General features: G+C 62.2%; 1 protein-coding gene across 2 annotated transcripts in view; it reads right to left on the bottom strand.

The window, feature by feature from the left end:
* INPP5A (inositol polyphosphate-5-phosphatase A) overlaps positions 1-22,442 on the bottom strand; it is a 152,423-nt gene that overhangs the window by 52,128 nt on the left and 77,853 nt on the right. For both annotated transcript variants that reach the window (XM_065923591.1, XM_065923590.1), the window contains exon 4: positions 21,955-22,042. In XM_065923591.1, the coding sequence (XP_065779663.1) occupies positions 21,955-22,042 (88 nt within the window). The remainder of the gene's footprint in view (positions 1-21,954; positions 22,043-22,442) is intronic.

The raw sequence follows: 22,442 nt of genomic DNA, 5'->3' as shown, positions 1-22,442 counted from the left end.
TAATAAGTCTTCACATTCAGTAGCATAGATAAATGTCCCGTTTTGCTTTTCTTCACAATTGCTTTCGTTATATTTGGCCGTCTGTACTTCCAAGCGAAACTCCACAACAGCTGCCAAATTGGACCCAGACATCGTGCTGGGGTCAAGGTCTCACCCACAGACTGCCCCGGGGACAATGGACATCTTCGCAGCACTCGGTCTTCCTTCCCGTAAACGCAACACGCCGTGAACCACACTCAGGTCTGCTTTATAGGTGGTTAAAGTGGAGCAGTGCTCTAAGAGGGTGCAAAAAGTCAGGCCAGCCTTGCACTCCTGGCCCCAGGCTGGCTTGATCACGACGCACGTGCTCATGCTCGCTGGGTTCTGGTGGCTGGACTGCGTCCAGGGCCTTCACCTGCTCCCGACCTGGTCCTCTTCCTCACCATCCTGTGACTTCGATGAACCGAGTCTGTGACAGCCCACCTGTGAGTCAGAGTGAGGCTTCCCGGGACCCTTGACTTCCCTGCAGCGTGGACGCCTGACCCCACAGGACACCACTCCAGGGGCCCTGCTCCGACTCCACAGGCAGCCACACAGGCCCCGTCTCCCAGCTGCCAGCTCCAGTGTGGTGCCGCCGGGGGTCAGCCTCGGGCGTGGGACATGCAGCTCCCCCACGCACGTCCCACGAACTCGGAGCCCTGCGGCATGGCCCCTCTCCCTCTGGAACCCTGGCCCTCCCTGGATGGGGAGTGCCCACCACCACGCCCTCCTGGAATGGCCCCTCCCCGTGTGACCGCCGCTCACGGCACTGCTGGCCCTCTGTCCTGGCTCCAGGGGGGCCCTGCCTCCAGCGCCGCTGTGGTCCCCGCAGGGGACTCCTGCCCCTCCGCATCCCCCACCCCTGTCTGCTGCAGGGCCGCCAGAAGCCTGGCCCTGTCCCCCTCTCTCCGGTCACCACCCTCACCACAGCCCCCCGGCTCACACAGCCCTGGCCACGCTGGCCCCTGGCCCGAGGACGGCCAAGCTCTGCCACCACAGGTGTTCCTGTTTCCCCACCTTCCTCTCGCGAGAGCCCTGATTCTGCACGGTCCCATAGAAACGCCGCCTCCTCTGAGTAGCCCTCCTGGACTGCAGCCCCTACACAGCCCCCCCTTCTGCGGTGCTGCCCACTCTGGCTGTGAGCTTATTTCCTTCTCTACCAGGAGGGGAGGGAGCTCCCTGAGGGGGCCTGGTCACCACTGAGTCCCCGGCACATGGCCTGGCATGTGGCAAGAATCACTGGACAGAGCGAGACACAGAGGCGTATCCCCCACCTCCCCAGGAGACGGTCCACGGCTCGGAGCCAGCATGCCACAGGTCTCAGAGGACACGCCAACCCCAGCCTCACAGCAGCTCCGAGAAGCCAAGCCCGATGCACCGAGTCATACGCCTTTACCAACAAGGGGAACGACCCTCTCTCTCACAAGGGGAAGCCCCCAGACTCCTGGTTTTAAAACAATTTAACAGATTGAGTAATAAATCAAAGCAAAGTTACTGCAACATTCATTAGATTATAAACAATAATAAATGAAACAAGTCTTCTGCTTCAATCAATGCAGAGCTTCATTGATCTTCTCCGGCATAATAAACTCACGGATGGCCAGCCTAATTGAATGAGGCAGCTTGACTGTCCATGCTGGCCTGCGTCACCGGAGGGCGGCCTACAGGAGAGGCTGCACACAGGTGTCACCGTCACGGCGCCCGGCCCCGAAGAGCTGGTCTGTAACCCTCGCAAACGAGAACTGACTTGTTCACAAAGTGCCGACTTTCCAGGTCAGCCCCTGGGCCGCACCCGGAGTGACGTCCAGACCCCCGCTGACCTCCACGCCCCACTCCCCGCGGCCCGCCTGCGCCAGGGACCCGTGTAATTTCATTTTGTCTCCTGCCCGACGGCCAGCATCAGAAGTTAATCAAATTGGCTGTCGATTGTATTCATCTACTTACAAAGCTAATGATATTCTGCTGCTGAATTAAAAAGCATTTTATAAAGCGTGCACCGTGCGCTGAACCCTCTCACAGCCCAGGCCTGCTGTCCCCACTCAGGCTGCCCAGAGGGGCGACAGTCACTCAGCATCTGCTGCCCCCGGCAGGCCCCTCGAGGTTAACGCGCCGTTGACATGTCTGATCACTGCGGCAAGGAGGCCGACATGTCACCAGGCCCTGCAGACACGGGCCACGGAAAGGGCACATCACGGTGTCCCCAAACTGCAGGGACACTGGTCCCAACCCGCCTGGGCCAGGACGGCCCTGCCAGGGCGCCAGCCCTGCAAACCTCCAGGGCCCCTTCGGGCAGCGAGGAGTCCAGCCTGAGAGCCTGAGGGCGGGGTGAGGCCCGGGACGGTGACCGGGACTCTGGACGGAAGCCCAGCTTCTGAGCAGGGGCACCGTCCCCGGGATGTCCTGAGAACAGACAGGGCCTGGGCGACAAGCCCAGGATTCCTGGTGGCAGCTGGAAGTGGATGCCGCCATGGCCTGAGGTGGGGATGGGCCAGAGGGAAGGCGTCCAGCTTTGGACAAGCTGAGGCTGAAATGGCCCCAAGACGCCTCCCAGGGGTGGCAGGCCTGGAGTCCAGGACAGAGGTCCGGCCCCGATGTAAATGCAGTGGTTGCCGTGTGCAGAGTCCTCAGCAAAGGTGCTGTGCTCCCGGGAGAACCAGAGTCAGGGCGAAGGGCAGGGTCGGTGAGGGCCCAGGGGTCGGGGGGCGGGCAGGGATGACGGGCGGTCCTCAGGGACACGCAGGGGTCAGCGGGGGTCAGGCACGGTGAGGAAGAGGCAGGGCAGGAGGTGTCCTGGAGCCGAGTCTGACACTGAGGGCTTGAGAAGGGGCGCTGACCCTGGGCCCAGTCGCGGGCAGGGGCGACGTGCAGCAAGTTCCAGCTCGAGGGACTCCTCGCGGCCCGTGGCCCAGGCCGGGGACCCAGGACTCCCCAGACCCAGGCGGCACCTGGGGACACCTCAGCTGTCCCGTCCATGGCCCAGCCCGCCCCCCGCAGAATCACTCGTGTCGCTTAGCACAGCATCTTGGACCTTCCTTTTCAGAAGGGAAAGGCTCCTGACTCCGCCTGACTTAACAGGTTACAGGGGCCGCCGCCCGGCCGTCGGTGGGAGAGTAAACCTGTCCACGAGAGAATTCCCTCCCTGGTGGCCGAACACTGCAGACCCGGAGCCCCTCAGCGAGCGCCCCCAGACCACCTTCAGCCCCTATCACCATCTCATCCTCTCAAGAGAAGAGTCCTTTGCAGTATGAATGCTCTTTTCGGCAATACTTTGCAAACAGAAAACTTGGATAATAAGCAAAGAAAAACATCAGACTTAAAATGCCTAGTCTTGTTTGTGAGATTCGTTGTCATATTCCCCACGTCTAAATGATAAGCAAAGCAAATCGATAAACTTTTACGCCAATTAAATTACCCAGAGAGTTTGCATCGTAATTAAAGCAGCTCTGACTTCATCTTTCGTCTTCTGAAAATCATTAGCTTTTCAATTACAATTTCGTTCTTAATGAGTGTTCTGGAGAAACAGGCTATGCGCATCAGGGACAGAGGACCGTTAAGGGAAACCGCGCCACAGGGCCCCCAGCACCTGGCTACGCTGTTACAAGACGCGTGCGTGGTGGAGACGCCTGCGCGGTAAACGCTACGAGGAAGGTTTAACCGATTCCCAAACTTCAACCCCACTGGGAAACTGCCATCTACTTCTGCTTCGAATGACCTACGCCGCCCCCACACCACAGAGATGCTACCACAGCAGCACCCGCAGAGCGCACGGCCCACGGCCCAGCCCCTCGGGGGCACCTCCATCCCCCGCTGCTAGAGGGTCTCGCGCCTCCGTCTACACCTCAGGCCGTCTCCCCAGGGCTCGCCCCGCCACGCCCGCCCTCCCGCGGCCTGCGCTCCCGGCCCCGTCCTTGCCGCCCCCAGTGTCCGCTGCCTTCTGGCGGCCTCGCCCTCCCGCGAGGAGGACACCCTTCCGGATGTGTCCCCTTGGACCTGCCCGCTGCAGCCGACTGCTCTCCGGTTGGTTTCGCCCTCCATCCTGGGCGCGGGACTCTCCGCTGGCCTCTCCCTCGAGGCGTGGCCGCAGCCGGGGCGATGGCCCTCAGCATCACGGTCACCACGGCCGCTCTCGGGGACCCGTCCTCTCCACGGCCGCTTTCCAAGGGGCCCCTTGGTCCAGGGCTCTGTTCCGTTTTGCTGTGACCTCTCTGGGCCCTGATCTGTCTCCCTGAATGTGTGTATTTGTTGCTCATCTGTTGGGAAACTGTCAGTGTTCTCTTCGGGGTGGCGTCCCCTCGGCCGCCTGGGCAGGCGCTCACCTCTGCGCGCCCCGCGTCTTTCCAGGCGCTCTCACGCTTTCTGCGGGCCTTCCGCTTTGAAGTCTCCAGCCTCGAGACTGGGCGCGCACACAGGCTCTCCCTGGTGGGGGCGCTTGGTCCAACCCGCCCTCGGAGGCCTGCGAGGGGCCGCGCACGCGTAAGGAAGGCGCACAGGGTCCTCCGCGTTCCCCTGGGGTCAGGGCGCCGCCAGCTCCCACCGCCGCGCTGCGCCTTCCGCGCCCGGGGCCGACCTGGCCCGCCTGTCCCCCGCCACACCGGGCTCAGGCCCTGCTTCCTCGCCGCCGCCTTCCGGGCGATCGGCACAGGGGGCTCAGACCTCGGTTCCAGAGCAGAAGCCCGAGCTCACCTCCTGCACCGGCTCCTCCTGTCTGGGGAGGTGGTCGCGGGGATCTGCCTCCCCCGCCCCGGGCGGAGCTGGATCAGTGCCCCCCCCCCCACCCCCCGTCGTCACCCGGGTCCCCGCCAGGGTTGGGGACAGAGGGGCCTCGCACGTTACACCGTGGCGCAGCGGGCCGGGAGGCGCTCGGCCAGGACAGGCGCCCACCCCGCTCCACCTGTGTGCGCCACGCTTGCAGGAGCTCCGCCCCTCCGCCAGGCCCCACCCAGAAAGAGGCAGACGCGGGGGCTCCCACGCACCCCACGCCCACATCACGGGGGCGGGGCGGGGCCACAACACGAAAGACAGGCCCGTCCTCCCTGCTTGCTCCTCGGGCCAGACCAGAAGGGCCCCCGACCCCGACACGGGTGGGACCTGCCGACCAAGGCTCAGGGAGGTGGTGCTGCCTACCACCTGCGCTAGGGCCCTGGCCCCACTCAGCTCCGTGTCCTTTGAGAGGGCAGTAGGAGAAGCCGTGTTTTCCTAGGGCCTGGGGGAGAGGAGGTCAGGAGCGTCTTTCCAGGAAAGAGGAAACAGCGGCCTGTGTTTGCTGATGGGGAAGGCCGGTGGTGATGGTGGGATGCTCCCTGCTGGGAGGCCGTGGGGGACACCAAGTCCCAGCCACGAGCCCAATGCCCGCGGCAGTCTGGGACAGGCACACGGGGCCCAGACGCGCCATCTCCTCGGCAACCAGGCCCACGTGTCCTGCTACCCGCTGGTCAGAGCTGACCCCCAGTGGCAGAACCACATGGGAAAGTGTCTGGAGGTGGTGGGGGGACACGGGGCCCGGGGGCCGAAGGCAGGTCAGGGAGGAGCAGCTCCAGGCCTCGGTCATGCGGTCGCGAGATTCTCAGGGGGAGGCTTGTGATCCTGCTTTGCTGGGTGGTCTGCAGGTCGGGGGACTTAGGTGCTGGAGAGACTGCAGGCAGGGAGGGAGGGGCTGCTGGGGGCTGTGAGGGCCACCTGTGCGCGCCCGGGAGCCACTAGCCGGGGTTTAGCCTGCAAACCCCACCCCCACCGCGGGAAGACACGTCGAATGTGACCAGGCGCCCGGGGCTCACGGCTAAGACCCCAGCACTGCAAGCCCGCCACCCCCACGCTGCCACATCCGAAAGTGCAGCACGCAGTCCCACCTCAGCCGGGGAGCCCTCCCCCGGCCCCCCGCCCGAGGCCGCCCCCCGACTCCTGAAGCCAGCAGGCAGGCCGGAGCATGGCCACCCGTCCCAGGAGTGTCCTCGGGCAGCGTCCTGTCAAGAATGAACCCGGGTCGCTATCCTGTCCTCTGGACGGATGCACCGGCAGATCTGAAGGCGGGAGGTTCAGAACACGTGTGACTTCCCTGCAGTCGAGTGACTAAGACTCCGTGCTCCGAGTGCAGGGGGCCGGTTCCATCCCTGGTCCGGGGTCTGGACCCCTCATGCCGCAGCACAGACCGAAGAGCCTGTGTGGTGCAACCAGGACCTGGCGCAGCCAAATGAACTAAATACTTTTCAAAAAGAACAACACACATGTGTGTTCGCTATCTTTATCGTCCACCTGCATGGCGACAGAGGGCCTCAGGTCGGGCTGTGGGGGCCGTGCCTGTGACCCTCCAGACTGCCCGCCAGGTCTGGTCACTAGTGTCTCTGGGCCTTTCTGTCCCCAGGCCCCCAGCCTTAAAGACTGGGGTCGTGGAAAGGTTTTCAAAACAACCTTGGCAAACGGCAGGTGCCCAGTGAAGGCAGCAGAGCGGGGGACACCTCAGCACGGAAATCACAGCGCTCAGCCCAGCACGTGCTGCCGTGAGGTGTGGCCTCCCGGGGGAGGACACGCGAGGCCGGCAGGACAAGCAAACCGGAGAGCAGGCTTCGAGAGCACCCCGAGGAGAGACGCCATGGCCCCCAGGCCTCGTGGAATCTGAGCCCTCCTGCTGTGGGAGCAGCATCCGTCCCCCGCCGCCATCACGCTCTGATTAACCCTGTGTCGCTGCTTACAATAAGCCATTAGGACAGCGACCGGGAATTCTATTTTTCCCTGTTGAGCCATAAAATCAATCACGCTGAGTTTTTATTACGTAACCTCCTCAGAGGGAAACGGTCCGAGGTTAAGCTATTTGAAGTGCTCCGACATGGGCCGGAGGAGTCTGTCCACATGCTCCCTCTGGAAGGGGAGGTCTCAGCTCCATTTACACATAGTCTCCCCCTGCAGCGCCTGGACAGGCGGTGGGGGCCACTCTGACTGCAGGAGAATTTGGGAGATGAACCTGAAGGAGGTAAAGGGCTGCGATTTCCCGGAAAATGGGCGAGACCCCCAGGTCCTCTCATCTAAAAGGTGCCAGTGACACCTACCCGGCCCACCCTCCCGCTGTCAGTCACCGCACAGCCTGGACGCGAGCGTGTCCCCGAAACCTGAGGCTTCTGTGGGCTGGACTGAGACATACGAAAGCAGAACACACACAAGTTACACCTGAAAGATCTCTGCTCCAACTTCTGGTCGATGCGCTCAGCCAAAAGGTCAGAGCGCGGAATTTGCTGGATAAATAAATGTTGGTGAGGCGGATGAATCACCGGAGAATTGGTGCATGGCAGCGAATGAATAACCTGCAAATGCCGCCCAAACCCCATTATTTCCACTTTTCCCGGAGCCCGAGATTCATGTCCCCGCATGCCGCCAGTTCATTACCGACCAGCATCATCCCTCTTCCGCACTCGCTGGGCAGCGTGCGGCCCCTGGGGGGCCCTTTACTGCTTAATTCCCCATCATCCGCTCCACTGAACAGCTTAATCTCTGCTTGTATGATCAATACTATATCAGTGTAAATTAAAATGACAATTTTAAAGTAATTAAGCCTGTTAATGCTCGATTCAAATGTCATTATTTGCACAAGGGATCGAGGAGAAATTACACGGTGTCCGGGGTGACAGGAAGATGTCTGAGCCGCCGCCACCCGCCGCACGGAGCCACCAGGGGCCTCAGCAAAGCGGATTAAGTGCGCCGCGCCCGGCCAGGCTACCTGCCCAATTTCTGAAGAGGATAACGCAATTTGATAAATCTAATTCCAGCGACAAACTCAATTATTGTGATAATAGATGAAAACTGGGAGGAGATTCTGTACCAGGCCCACAGTTTAGAAAATACACTTAACTCCGGAACGAGGTACAACAGTTATGATTTGATTGGATTTGTTCTCTCTCTTCAGAAAACCTTTTAGGTAATTTTGATGGTTGGAAGAAGGGCCTGCGTTTATTGAATAGCGGGGTTCTGAGCCTGGTGGGGCCACAGCCCCGCCGGGCCGGGTCACAGTGCTGCGTCTGCCGCGTGCTCGGGCCGCCCCGCTTAGACGGCACAATCAGATCACGTGTTCCCAGGTCCCGGGGCCGGTACAGAAACCTCGGCCTCGCCCAATCCTGGCAGGTCTGGGCCCAGCTCAGACAGCTGTGTCCAGCCATTGTTTTCCTGAGTGGTGGGTGGGAGTGAGAGGATTAATAGAAAATTAGACAAACAAACAACAGACCACCTTTACCGGCCGTGACCCAGAGCACTGGGTACACGGCACGGCCCGCCCGTCTGACCGAGTCTCCTGTGCAGGCACTTTTCCACTTGAGCCACTTATGGGGGGCGCACACGGGGGGCAACAGCCTCAGCCCGGGGGGCGGGGGGGGGGCTCTCCAAGGGGATGCCGGCCGGCCCTGGGCCCCGCCCCTCAGAGCAGCAGTAAAAATTGACAGCCAAGCATTAATATCAAGATGAAGAGCGAAGTGTGGCCATTTCCGCCTGAAAGACAGGTAGGCTGTGCAGCCGGTCTTCCGAGGTTCTCTGCAGAAGGCGGCCCAGGGGAGCAGGAGAGGCCCGGCCACCGTGGGGCCAGGACCGCAGGCTCCGACCGCAGTGTGCGGTCGTCGGAGTCTCACGCCTGCTGCAGAGGAGGGCCCACCGGGACCCCTAACCGGGCGAGCCCACACCGTTCCCTCCCCTCTGGCCGACGGCACTGGGACATACAGGGCGTGGCACAATGTGGACAGGTGAGTCCCACAGACGCAAATCCAGAAAGGATGTCGCACCGGGCAGAACGTGAAGACCACGGCCCCCGCCCGCGGAGTTAAAACCCACGGGCCCCACAGGGCGAGGACAGGGGGCAGGACCCGCCCGGCCACGAGAGGGGGCACACACGTGGTGCAGAGGGGAGCGCAGGGGACAGCGGAGGCTGGCCGCCAGGGCCCAGCACCAGGCCCGCTCACCGTCCAGCACTGGGCCAGCACTCGGACCGGGGACGCAGCCCTGCCCGCGCAGTGGGTAGAGGACGGCCTCCCGAGACCACACACCTACGGCCCTGTGGACGGGCCACGGACGGTCTTCAAGGCAGAGCCCGGCCACCCCATGCCGCCCCGATCTCCGCCAGGACCCCGGCCCACCGCAGAGACACAGCACCGTCCATACAGACGGCTGGCCGGGGTCCGTCGCCCAGGAAAGGCCCTCCTCAGCGCCCTTCACGGCACCCTGAGGTGCCTTCCTAAGGGAGGGGCTCTGAAGCCCGAGGTCCCCACAGCTCCTGCGTCTCCCGGCCAGCGGCCAGCGGTGGGTGGAGGAGGTGTCCGCTTGGGTTGGGGAGCTGGAAAGCTCAGGGCTAGGGGGTAGGGGTGAGGGGAACATGCCACTCAGGCCGATTGAGAGAACAGCGAGGTAAACACGAGTCTACACGGCCACTCTGCGTGCAGCACTTCACTGATTTCCTGTCAGAAATGCTAACAAGCACCAAAGTCCTTAAGAGCTTTACAATTTTTCAGTTGTTCACCGGGACGTTCCGGGGCTGCATTTGTTTCCAGGCGCGGGTGACACACGCTCCATCACATCTGTCTGCGTCTGACCGATCGCCGCTCGGCCGCACTGCCCGACAGCCTGGCCACGCCCGGCTCCCGCCCGCAGAGCTGGCCGGGGGCGCAGGAGGGGCCTCCGGGGTGGCGGCAGAGACAGGCCACGCCACCATCAGGGACCCGGGTGAGGCAGGGGGCCCCTCACCGAGCCCCCTGAACACCGCAAGCGCCACCGGAGGAGGGGGCGCGGGGAGGGCCGCCTGGGGACACACGGCGGGGGAGGGGATGGGGGAGGACACACGGCGGGGGCGGGGATGGGCGTGGGGATGGGGGAGGACACACGGGGGCGGGGATGGGCGTGGGGATGGGGGAGGACACACGGGGGCGGGGATGGGCGTGGGGATGGGGGAGGACACGGCGGGGGCGGGGATGGGCGTGGGGATGGGGAGGACACAGCGGGGGCGGGGATGGGCGTGGGGATGGGGAGGACACAGCGGGGGCGGGGATGGGGGAGGACACGGCGGGGGCGGGGATGGGCTTGGGGATGGGGAGGACACAGCGGGGGCGGGGATGGGGGAGGACACGGCGGGGGCGGGGATGGGCTTGGGGATGGGGAGGACACAGCGGGGGCGGGGATGGGGGAGGACACGGCGGGGGCGGGGATGGGCGTGGGGATGGGGAGGACACAGCGGGGGCGGGGATGGGGGAGGACACGGCGGGGGCGGGGATGGGCTTGGGGATGGGGAGGACACAGCGGGGGCGGGGATGGGGGAGGACACACGGCGGGGGCGGGGATGGGCGTGGGGATGGGGAGGACACACACGGCGGGGGTGGGATGGGGGCGGGGATGGGGGAGGACACACAGCGGGGGCGGGGATGGGGGAGGACACACGGGGGGGGATGGACGTGGGGATGGGGGAGGACACACACGGCGGGGGCGGGGATGGGCGTGGGGATGGGGGAGGACACAGCGGGGGCGGGGATGGGGGAGGACACACACGGCGGGGGTGGAATGGGGGCGGGGATGGAATGGGGGCGGGGATGGGGGAGGACACACGGCGGGGGTGGCGCGGGATCCGCCCTTGGGGACGGCGGCAGCTGCCCGTTGCCATGGGGACCCCTCCTGGCACCACATGGCTGCCAGCTCCCCCACTGCAGATCACGGCTCCAGCGCAAACGATGACCCAATGGGCTGACCGCACGCGGGAAGACCGCGGGAGAAAATGTGCTGCACAGGGAACACCAGCTAGTTGACTGAGCTGGAGCAATGCAAGACCCAGAAGGCCTCACCAAGCCTAAAGAATGCATTTCCTCCTCGGGAGCCCTGCGCAGTGACTCACGCTCTGCCGTGATTTCCTGCGGAGCGTCAGCTTTCCTGGACCGTGAGACACGCACGGCAGGCTTTACGTGGAGTCGGCGGTAAAGGCAATACTCTTGCTCAGGTACGCAATCTGAAGCGTGACTGTGTCTCGGCCACTAGCCACGTGACTGCTCACGGCGCTCTGGACGGACAGCTGACATTCACAAACCGTGGGCGCCGCGGGTGTAGGCTGACGTGGCGGGACCGCAGACGGCCTGCTCCGAGGGCGGTCTCACGCTGCGGCCCGCCACGCGCTCGCGGCGCGGCAGGCCTTCCTCTGCCTCTGCGGGAGGCCCTCAGCTGCTCCCGGAGCGGGTCCAGGCTTGCTGGCGGATGCTGGCGCGGCCCGCAGCCTGGGGGTGAGGCTGCCACAGACATCTGCACCCAGCCCCAGGGGGACGCGCGCCTTCACCCCTCTGGCGGTGGGACGGGGAGGTCTCACGGCCCGTTCCCAACTGCTCAGGCACCGCCCCGTGCGTCCTCCCCAGCGACATCTGACAGGTGCGGCTGCTCCCCGCGCCCGCCAGCACCTCGCATGGCCTGTCTTCCCGCTGCAGCCGGGACTGGACGCGCGTGGTCCTTGGCGAACAGCGTGCTCTTCCTCCGCGTCCGCCCCTGGGGGGCGCTGCTGAGCACGCGCCCACGTGCCATTCCTGCACTTCGTCTGCTGAGGAGCCTGTTCAGAAATTCAGTTGTCTGGTTAGTACCCATTTGCAATAGTTACTTACATGTAGCACTCGAGATAAATTCCTTAACCACAGGTCTCTGCAAATATTTTCTCTTGGCTGTAAACTATATTTTTGTATCTTTTGAAGAACAAGTGATTTTCATTTTGATGAAGTGCAATAGCTTAGTAATACTTTTTGCTTTTTGTGTCATATTTAAGGAATCTCTGCCAAAGCCAAAGGCCTGGAGAATTCCATGGACTCTATAGTCCATGGGGTAGCAAAGAGTTGGACACGACTGAGTGACTTTCACTTGCCAAAGCCAAAGTCAGTAAGATTTCCTCCTACGTGTCCCTACTGACGTTTTACAGTTTTGGAGTTAAATTCTCACAAGTTTTGAAGCGAGGGTCGAGGCTCTCTTGTACATAGCCGTTCCCTTACAGCACCATTTAGGGAAAGAGTGTCTTCCGTGCTGAGGTATCCCAATACCTTCATCAAAAATCAATGGTGGGTCTGTTTCTAGATTCTCACTCTGGTTCATGATCTGGTTTCAAAGCAAGACTGCACGGTCCTGAGTTCTGCAGATTTACAATAAATTCCAATCAGGCAGTGTCACTTCTCAATCTCCGTTCATTTCCAAAGTCGTTTTGGCTGTTCTAGGTTCTGAACATTTCCATGTAAATTTTGGGACCAGTTTGTCAATTTCCATAAGAAAAAGCGGCTGCCCTGGTTTTAACTGGTGCTGCACTGAATCTTTACATAGATGTAGGGAGAAATGAAATCTTAACGGCGCTGAGCCTTTCCATCCATGAACATGGTCTACTTTTCCACATCTTCTTTAACTTCTCTGAGCAGTATGTTGTAGTGACCCTCTCTTTGGCCTAAGTTAAATGTTTCATCTTTTGGTGCTATTATAAATGGCAATGTCATTTAAATTTCATTTTCCACCTAAATCATTTACAAATTGACAGCTTACAAGCTGTAACTACATGACTAGATTTTAAATACTTTACATTAGCAAAGCAGAAGTAGTGACCTGCTTTGATTTTACTTTCTTAGCAAATCCAAAGTGACTGATCATGAAAGCACTTCGTTTTGTATCATTTTTCCCTAAAAAAGACATTGTTCCCATTACATTCAATGCAGTCATTTTTAGTAAAGTTGATCTGGAACCTCAAACAATTTGCCCTTGGCTTTGGACTGTGTTTTCAAAGCTACAGCACAGAGGGGCTGATACACACATATGGAGGAGCAGCTTGACTTGGCTGGAGTGAAGTGCGTGTGGCGGGGACGGGTTGGGGCGGGGGGGGTAAGCTGTGCTCCAGGACTGGTCACATCCTGCCTTCCTCATCCCGGGAGACGCAGCCTACACTGTCTTCACCTTCTGGGTTCAGCCCATTTCTCCTCAATGTTCACCAGGGGACGTGCCCTGGACGGCACGGGCTCAGAGCAAAGACGGCACAGAGGCGGAGAATGAATCAAAGTGGGCCACTGCTTCCGGTCCAGTCTGTGCACCGACTTCAACCAGAACTTGGCTGATATGCCTTCACATTCCAGACAACCCGTCTGTCCCTTCTCTGCCCCTCTGGTGGCCTCACCTCTTTCCCCAGAACTGTTCACATTCACATGCAAACCCCTCTCCTGATGCTGAGGACTCTTCGGGACCCCAGCCTCCTCCCTCGCTGCAGTCTCTTACCAGCCTGTGCTCAGAGAGCCGGGACACGGGACGACCTCCCTGCGGCCACCGCCGCCTTCTCTCTGCACCAGGGCACAGAGACCCACGTGCCACCTCCACTGCCCACCGCTGCCTTCACGAGCCAACACACAGCCCCAGGTGCCACCACTTCTCACAGCTGCCTCCACGCCCCAGACCCGCGCGCCAGCTCCCTGCCACCACTGCCCAAACACCACCTCTCCACTGCATGTCTTCTCTGAGGTCACCATCAAGGGAGGGAATCTCTTCCTGCTATTTTTTTTTTTAAAGTTTGTCTGAAAAGTTACAGTTATGCACGGCTTATTATGGAAAAATAGCAGTGCCCTGATAATTTCAATGTTCTACTCCCCAGAGGCCATTACTTTCTTTTAATTGTTTTCTTTTGGTATTTACCTCCATGCTGCTAAAGCTTACAATGCTACTTCTTGATTTCCTAGTCTTCAATATTAACTATTGATTTCTCTGCTGTGGAAAACAAGGATTTAATCCCTTCATACCACCTTCCTTCACTCACATGCCTGACACACGGACACACAGACACACACACACTATCCCCGAGCCCCATCCCCGGGATAAAAACACATATTTATTTAAACTAATAATCAGCTTTACATCATTATAACTTTAGAATGCTCCTCACAATAGAACCACTTTCTGCATTACAACTGCTTTTCCTCTCTTGAACAGCTCTTTGTTTTCCCTGGAGTTCATTACTGCCTCCTTTTTGTTAATTGAGATCTTTAAGATGCATTTGTCACGCTTCATTCACACACTGTCTAAACCTCATCCCAGTGTTTCTGCACATCAGTCTCACCTTCCAGGAGACGCTCAGAAACTCAGCCAGCTGCCTGTTCCCACAGGGCACACGGCTCTCCCCCGGAGCACTTTCACCATGGACCTGGGGGCTCCTTTGAGAGCAGAGAGGCAGGTCTGGTACAGGGGCGCACATATCAGTGTCTGCAGAGCTGAAGGCAAGGACACCTGCTCTTCACACCCAGGGAGCCGGGTACAGCCTCTGCAAAGGGCCTGGCAGACACCCGGTCCAGCTGGAGGCACCCACTAACCATGTCCGGGCCCTGCCCCCACCTCCAGGGAGCCGGCTGCTCAAAACCCGGGGTCCCATGCTTTCTGGATTTTGTGCAGAGTACCAGAGCTTCCTGACCCAGGCACCAGGGACATACCATAAACGCCTGACGCATCTGCAACACAATTCTCATTTTTTCCTACCTGCAGTTCACAGGCTGCTGGGTGGGACTCTGGATGGGAATTCTAGCGTGCCAGAGCTTGAGGTCTGTCTTCTGCCTCTTGGTGTGGCCTCAGGAAGTGGGTGCTGCCAGGGCCCTGCCCCTGGCCCGTTCCTCTCCTCCCTCAGAGTCACTCCCATGAGGCCTCCGTGCTGGGTCTTCATACCCTCACCCCTCAGTCACTGGGGTGGGCTCCCCGGGCAGGACATGGCTCAGGGCCGGCAGGCGGGCAGGTCATCCAGGACCATGTGCCCACAGCCAGCAGCGTGCCACCCCCAGCAGAGCCCGGGGCCCATCTCCATGTCTGCCGTGGCCCCGCGCAAACATGACCACCTGCCCGCTGCCCTTTCCCCTTCCCCCGCCCACCCCCGCACGCCCTCCTGGCCCCACTACGCATGGCCTCCTCAGAGCAGTCTGGTCTCCACTCCCATCTCCAAGAGGCCTGCGGGTGGTACAGGGCAGCAGACACGTTCGCACCAGCTCTTTCAATCTTGTAACCACACAGCATGGGCTTGACCCTGGACTCTGCAAGCCCCACTAGGGCACAGAGGGAGGGTGTCCGGTCACATGTAGGTAGGGGCCGCATGCAGTGTGTCTGCGTCATGTACAGGGGTCACACGCAGCATGTCTGGGTCACATGCAGGCTGAGTGTCGTGTGTTTGCACGTGTGCTCACTGGAGTGTGCATGCTCCAGAGGGCAGAGAGTGTGAGTGCTGTGGTGGCCTGTGGCCTGTGTCTCTGCATTTGTGGCACCTGCAGCAGGCCCAGCACGCGGAGCACAAGACGCGTGTTCTGTGGCCACATGGACGGCTTCACGGCACCGTGGTGCCTGGGACGCTGGACCACGCCCCGCTGATAACAGCCGACCCTGCTCTCGGGAGGCGGTACTTGTGACCTGGACTCCGGGGCTACGGCAGCCAGTATGGGCCCTTGTGCAACTGCCTGGGCAAGTCCTCTGATGGGAAATGGAGGGCCGCAACCCAGAGTTTCTTCCTTCAGCCAGCAAGCCTTCCGGGCACACCTTCTGGGCATACCAGCCTCTGAGACACGCGCTCTCGTCTGAAACCTGGCTTCTCAGGGGAGGTGGTGCCCAAGGCAAGGGGCGGGTACTGGTGATCCAGGAGAGGGCATCAGCTGGAAAATACGACCCAGGGCTGGACACTCAGGGGTGGGTGGCATGAAGACAAGTGCCCTGCGGAGGAGGGGTCGTCCCAGCCTCCCAGGAGCTGGCCTCATGTCCAGGGTGGCTAGGCTCCGCCTGCCTCCCACCCAAACCCCGGCAGGCCACTGTTGCACTGGTGCCCTGTCCCTCCCACGTGGGTGCAGCGGCCACTGCTGCAGCCCCCTTACTCCACAGCCTCCAAACCATGGAGGAGAAAAGCAGCCCCTCCCTCCCAACAAGCCCACCAGACCCCCGCGGGCTCTGGCCTCTGTCGAGGGGCCACTGACCCCCCGGCGCCCCAGCCAGTGGCCCTCCTGCCCCCCAGCCAGCACGCCGGCCATGCTGGGAACATCTGCCCACCCTCCCAATTTGGCCTGGCCTGGGTGGGGAGGACCCTGGGCACTCGGGCCAGGCTCTGAAGCAGCCTGTCGGTCGGGGTTCAAGTCTAGGTGAGGCAGAGGTGTCCTCCATCCACTCAGGGCGCCCGTGGGCCAGTGAGGGAGCTGGGAGGCGCCTTCCTGGAGGACCTGAGGGGCAGACACAGCCCCGCACACGTGGCTCCCGTGTATCTGCAGTGTCAGCAACACTGCGGCACAGTCCGAGGACCTCCGGCCCCTGCTTCCCCCGGCACGGGGAGGTGCGAGGGGCACTCTGGGCACTGCGTGGCGGCTGCGAGAACACGCAGCGTGGGGTGGGCGGCGCCAGCCCCCCAGAGCCCCCAGGGCCGCGCCTTCTCCCTGCCCCCGCCCCGGCCCAGCCCAGGGAGCTTCCCTGCCTGGCGGCGTCCCATCCCGGGCTCCAGACGGTCGCGGCCACTGGCTCTCGGGGCAGCCGGACATGCCGCCGGCCAGGTGCCCTGTTGGAAGTCCCAGGTCTTCCCAGGCGTGGACTCACTCCACAACGGCCACGCAGAAGGTGCCACACAGCACCTCCTGTCCGTCCCAGGCACCGCCCCCCCACCTTCCGGCCAGGCCCAGGGTCCGGGCTGCATGGTGACCCGGACGCACCCAAGGTTCGGGGCCTCTGCAGCGGCAGCCCAGGGCCGGCGTCTCCCGGGGACCACGGCATTGCAGACTCGCACGCACAGTCACAGGCGGCTCTCTGACCCCCAGGTCACCCCCTGTGCTCAAGGGGGTGCTCAGAGGCCAGGGAGGGCTCAGCCCTGCCACGAGCCTGGGGCCAGGACACGCACAGCTCCGCGGGACGCCAGCTGGAGACAAACCAACCCGGTGGCAACTGTCCTCCCCGCCAGCTAGCCCAACACGGCTCGTCCGCTAGACGGAAATAAAAAAGTCGAGCTTAAATGCATAAAAAATTATGACGGAGGCCCTAAATAAGGCCAGGCCCGCATGCTTATTGAGTCAAAAATCAATCAATCAATGAGGAGTGGATTAGCCGCACCTTATAAGCCCCAAAGAAACGATTTGCCCAAACACTGGGATTTAACAGCAGAGGACCAGATTCCAACACTTTTAGGAAGTAAATAATGAAAAATCAATTTAAAGAAAAAACAGATCAAGAACCCTGGACTCTGACACGCGGACACATTTACTGCCAAGTGCCGTCTCTCGGCTGACCCGAAAACTTCGGAAGGTGTTTATTTACTTCCAGCACCTTCCAGAGATCAATATTTTTAATTTGGACCCAAGTTATTATTTTTCACATCACAGCAGCGGGGAGCAGAGTAAAGTGGCTCATATTTTAGTGCTAAAAAGATCGATATGACAGTTTCACCTTCCCTCAGCCCTGCCGCTGCCGGGCTGCACATCACCGCGTCCCGCGGGGCCGCTGGGCCGCAGGGGGAGCGGCCGCCCCCGCCCCCGAGGCCGGCAGCCGTGATTTAGCTGAGCGCCGAGGGCCCCGCGCCCTCGGAAAACCAATCTTGCTTCCCTCACTTCATCAGGCCTGTCTGGACCCGCGGGCGGGGCAGGAGGCGGGGCTGGAGGGGCTACCGCAGGTCATTCTGAACCCCAGGACGGTGCCTCCCTGCCCATCCTCGGACCAAAGGACTGCAGCCAACGCCATGAACTCTCCGTAAATTTCCCCTGAAGTCTTACCCAGGAGAGCAGACAGGAGGAGGCCGCGGAGCAGGGTGGCCCCTTGGAAGGAGCGGGCATCAGGTCAGGGGGCAGGGTCGGAGCGGGAGAGAGCCGGTGCCACCCCACCCCCTCCAGGTGCCCGGGCTGGAGGACGGGCCCAGCTCCTGCTGAAGGAGACCACAGGGCCAGTGCACCCCCAGTGAGGAGCGGAAGGAGCCCCAGACATGGCGCCGAGGGGAGAGGAAGGAGCCGGTTTCCTGGTGGCCTGCTGCCCAGACGTCCTGGGCCCAGGAGCCACCTGACTGGACAGAAGCCAGCAGGGGGAGCACAGCAGGCCCCCCAGGGCAGGAAGGGATCCCTCGGTGCGGACAGACCCCCAACCCGGGTGTCAGGGTCTGCCCTGGTCGGGTCTGACCACGAGGGAGAAACAGGCCGTGGGGGCTCCTCGCCCGGTGACCGGGGGCGGCGGGCTTGCAGAGCACAGCTTCGGCAGGGAGGGAGGGGGCTTCCGGGGGGACTGAGACGGCCCTTCTCCCAACGTCCACGGCGCCCCCCACCCCCGCCAACAGGGCCCAGTCCCAGGAGACCCTCGTGACCCGTGAGTCCATGTCAGTGGGACTTGGCCTGGCCGCACTCTCACCCACCCGCGAAGCCCAGGAGGGAGCCTCTTTCCAGGATCCAGGTCAGTGGGGACGGTGGAGGCTGGTGGGGAGAGCAGGGGCCGGCAGGGCCACAGGCAGCAACGCCTCCATCTTCTAGGCGGCCCAGGGAGTCGGGAGGCAGATGCCGGCACACTGACCTGCCTGTCCAGATGGAACCCACTTCCAGAGCTTTGAGGGGAAGTCAGAACCTCCACGGGTTAGGGCAACACTGGGTTCGCCAAAGCCGGGCGCAGAGCCCCTGGGAGTCTGTCCTCGGTGCCTCCACTGGGCGCAGCCACAACGCGGCATCTCCACAGGCCAGGAGGGTCGGCCCCGCCCACCCCATCTCCTGCATTTGCCAATGCCTTGCAGGCGCAGGTGAGGACCAGCCAGGCGTGTGGCCACTGGCTTCACCCCGCGCCTCATGGCCCCCACCAGGCTTGTGCCCGGCAGGTGGAACCGGGGACGGCCTGGGAGCCGCCCCAGGAGGGGCTCTGGGAGCAGGGAGTGGGCGGGCGGGCCTCAGGGCCCCCCGTCACACTGCAAGGGGCTCCTGGGCCCCCTCTTCCGGCCACTCCCGCCCCAGTGAGCACGGCGCGCCTGGCGTGGCAGGGAGAGAGTCAGCATCTGAGCCTCACGGGGGACGAAGACTGGGCCATCCTGGCTCTTATGGACAAACACAAAACCACCAGGGGCGTCAGGTGTGGAAGTCGGCCAGGAAACCCAGGGCGCTTTCCACTGCACCACGGAAAACGCTGGGTGAAGCCGACCTGGACGGGGTCAGTGACACAGCCCCCTCCCCGCCCAGAGCAGCACCCTGTCCAGAACCCTGGGCACGGAGACGCCCACGTCCGCTCAGGGAGACCCGGGCGGGGATCAGGGCCGGGAAGGGCAGGCACCTGAGGGGCAGCCCCTTCCTTCTGGGGTCTTACTTCACTGCCCATGGCTTCCAGCTCACCCGGCCCCCACCTCCCCAACTACGCATGAGCCTTCCGTCTCCCCAACTCCAAAGTGGAGGCCCCCGGCTCAGAGCCCCTGCACCGGGGAAACCCACCCAACCCATGGTCTTCGAGGCACGCAAAGCCCGACCACTGGGATCTGGGCCCCCTGCCCCAGACCCCGCCCACCTGCTCAGACAGTCTGCCGAGCAGCCGGCAGGCGCTGAAGCAGGCCCAGGCCCGGGTCGCTCAGGGACGGATTCGCTGCTCCCGGACTCTGGATCCAAGGGGCAGACACAGAGGGCAGAAGGCTGACAATGAGCGCATCAGGGTGGCCACGGCCCGAGGCGAGAATCCAGGGGCCAGAGGGCTGGGCCAGCCCGCGAGCTCCAGCCAGCCCACCCAGTTCAAGTGTGGCTGTGTCCGCCCCGAGGCCGGGCCGTCAGCCCGTGAGGGCAGTCAGCGAGTTCCCAGGAGCAGGACGGGGGATGGGAGGCTGGGGCACAGAAGGAGCAGATCTCCCAGAAGAAAGCAGGAGTCAGGGGACTGGCCAGCGGGCAGGTCAGAGGGGGCAGGGTCAGAGGGGACAGGGTCAGAGGGGGCAGAGCCGCCCAGGAGGGCCCGTGGGGGATGCTCTGTCTCCTTAGGCCCGAGTCAACCACACGAGCCACTTGCTTCAGTGAGCGGCCACTCAGGATGGTCTTCGGGAGCAGACAGTATTTGGCGTTATCATTTTAAGTCTAAAAATCTGAGCTTCCAGCAGCTCCGGCTGGGATGGGAGGTGCTGCTCTGGCGCCACCTCCTGGTGAAGGCCGGGACCTGCAGGCCCCTGCTGAGCGGCTGCACCCCCCAACCGAGCCCCGCCGCCCAGAGGCTCCCCACGCAGGGCCAGCTCCCCCAAGCTGCAGACCCCCCTTCCTGCTGCTGAGGGCTCTGGGGCCCCCACCTTGTGTTCATCACCAGCAGGGGGGCAGGGGGGCAGCTGCAGGTTCGCCCCCTTTCTGGGAATAGGCTACTATTTTCTGATCCCTATTAATACCTGTGACAGCATTTATGTACAAGATAAATTCATTTCAATTTCCTTTTTCAATTAATGGCCTATTATTTGAACCACACTCAGCTAAAAATATTACTCCAACGCCATTAATCTTGTAAAAATTAAATTTCTCTCCCTCTGACAGGCAGAGGCCAGCAGGCTGGGGCGAGGGGGTGGCCACATGGCTGCCGAGTTCTGCCCAGAACCGCAGGGGCGCAGAGGTCCCTCCGCCAGGATGGCCAGACGGTCTGGCAAAGGTGGCTCCAGGCACAGCCCCGAGGGGGCAGCGGACAGGCACGCAGGGCCGGGGCCAGGCAGGCCTTCATCTCAGGTCGTTCCTGTATCGGGGGAGATGCTGACAAATGCACGCCTCCCCTGATGCAGAGCGTCTGGAGCGAGGTCCGGACCTGGGGTGTGGAGCTCTGCGGGCATTCTCGCCTGGGAGACGCAGCCACGCAGGACGGCGTCTGCAGGCAGCAGCGCTGGGCAGGAGTAGGCCACGACCCACAGGGTGAGGGAGGCAGGGAGCGGGGCCCCCACGCACCTCGGGCAGGTCTGGCCTCCAGCCTCATCTCCAGACCCTGTCGAGTCCTGCGGACCCTGGGAGACAGAGCCTCGGGGACCTCAGACCCGGGCTGTCCCCACGTCCGAGCTGGCATCCAGTGTGGGGTCAGGCTTGCCCAAGAAGGCGCCACCCCGAGTGCCTTCCCGGGCTGAAACCGAGCAGGACGGCCCTGTGGCCATCGGCGTACTCGACAGGAGAGGGAAGGGCTGGCGGCTCTGATAGAGACGCCGCGGGTGTGAGGGGCCGAGACTCCGGTGGTCCCTGGTCCAGAAGAGCAGGAGGGGCGAGGCCTCAACGCCCAAAGATGGCAGGGTCCTCCGTGTGCGTCACCTGCAGCGGCTGCAGATTATTCCCAGGCGGCTCGCCCACAGTGTGAAAATGTCTAATTCTGCGTACTTAGAATAACTTCCAGTTTTCACTGGCAAATAATTTTTGATAACCTTCCTTACACACGACTGTCTGCACAACAGTCCTTCCTCCAGGGAAGCCGCTGAGTGACGGGGATGCTCTGCTCAGGTTCCTGTCTTCCATTGCAAATGGAGAAAGCCCTCTTTGAGATAAACCTCCAGGGATGAGGCCCCCAGGCGCCTGCACCGTGAACCATTCCTCACCCCGCCAAGCACCAGGCTGGAGGAGGAGGGCAGCTATTGCATCAGCAGGGCATGACAGGTGCCTCTGAGCAGAGCAGAGAGCTTGGGAACTGGCGTTTCCAGGAACTACGGAGACCTCCAAAGGCTGTGAGACAGACAGGTGGACGGGCGGCGGGCACTCCCGGCCTTCCTGCGGCCACGGCCTCTGTGCCCGAGAACCAAGGCCCCGTCCACCGACGAGCTGATTGACGCCACTCTTCACAAGACGGGGACCCTCAGGGCGGTGACAGCCACCCAGAGCTGCCCACCCATCCCCGCACCCAGCACACCCCTGGCCGTCACGCCAGCGGGGGCTGCTGTCCGTGGTCCCCCCGCCGTCACGTGGAACTCACGCACGGCCCAGGTCCGGGGCAGGGCAGCCCGCCGTGTAGGGGACGGCAGGGCCCACGGGCCCTCGCGCTGAGGAGGAGCATGCTCACCGTGAAGTGCTCCTGGGACTTGTAGTTCTCGTCCAGGTAGACCCGCGCCCGATTGTACTCCTTCATCGCGTCGCTGGAGAGCAGCTCCCTGGAAGGAAGAGGGACGTCTTTACACACGTCACGCAGGCAGCTCCTGGTCCCATAGGAGCGCTTACGGGGGCAGGAATGGCCACCTGGAAACCATGGGGCGCGGGGGAGCGGGGAAGGAAGTGGGGAAGGCCCATCTCTAAGACGTGGCTGGAGTGCAGCCGCCACGCACCCCCGGGGTCTGCGATGGCTCTGGACAGATGGGGGTGCCTGACCCCCTGAGGGCTGAGCCCCAACACCGCCCGGCAAGGGGAGGGGACACGAGTGCCCCACTAGCCTTCCACCCGGGGCGGGGAGTAGAGGGCTCCAGCTCTGAGAGGTGAAGGCCAGCAGGTAGGAAGGAGCGGGGAGGAGGGCTGGGAGGATGAGCCTTGAGCGGGCCAAACTAGTGCCCGAGCCCC

Source organism: Muntiacus reevesi, chromosome 2 (assembly GCF_963930625.1).
Source record: "Muntiacus reevesi chromosome 2, mMunRee1.1, whole genome shotgun sequence".
Classification (NCBI taxonomy): Eukaryota; Metazoa; Chordata; class Mammalia; order Artiodactyla; family Cervidae; genus Muntiacus; species Muntiacus reevesi.
Note: the sequence above shows the minus strand (reverse complement) of the source record. Positions and strands in the feature narration are given on the sequence as shown.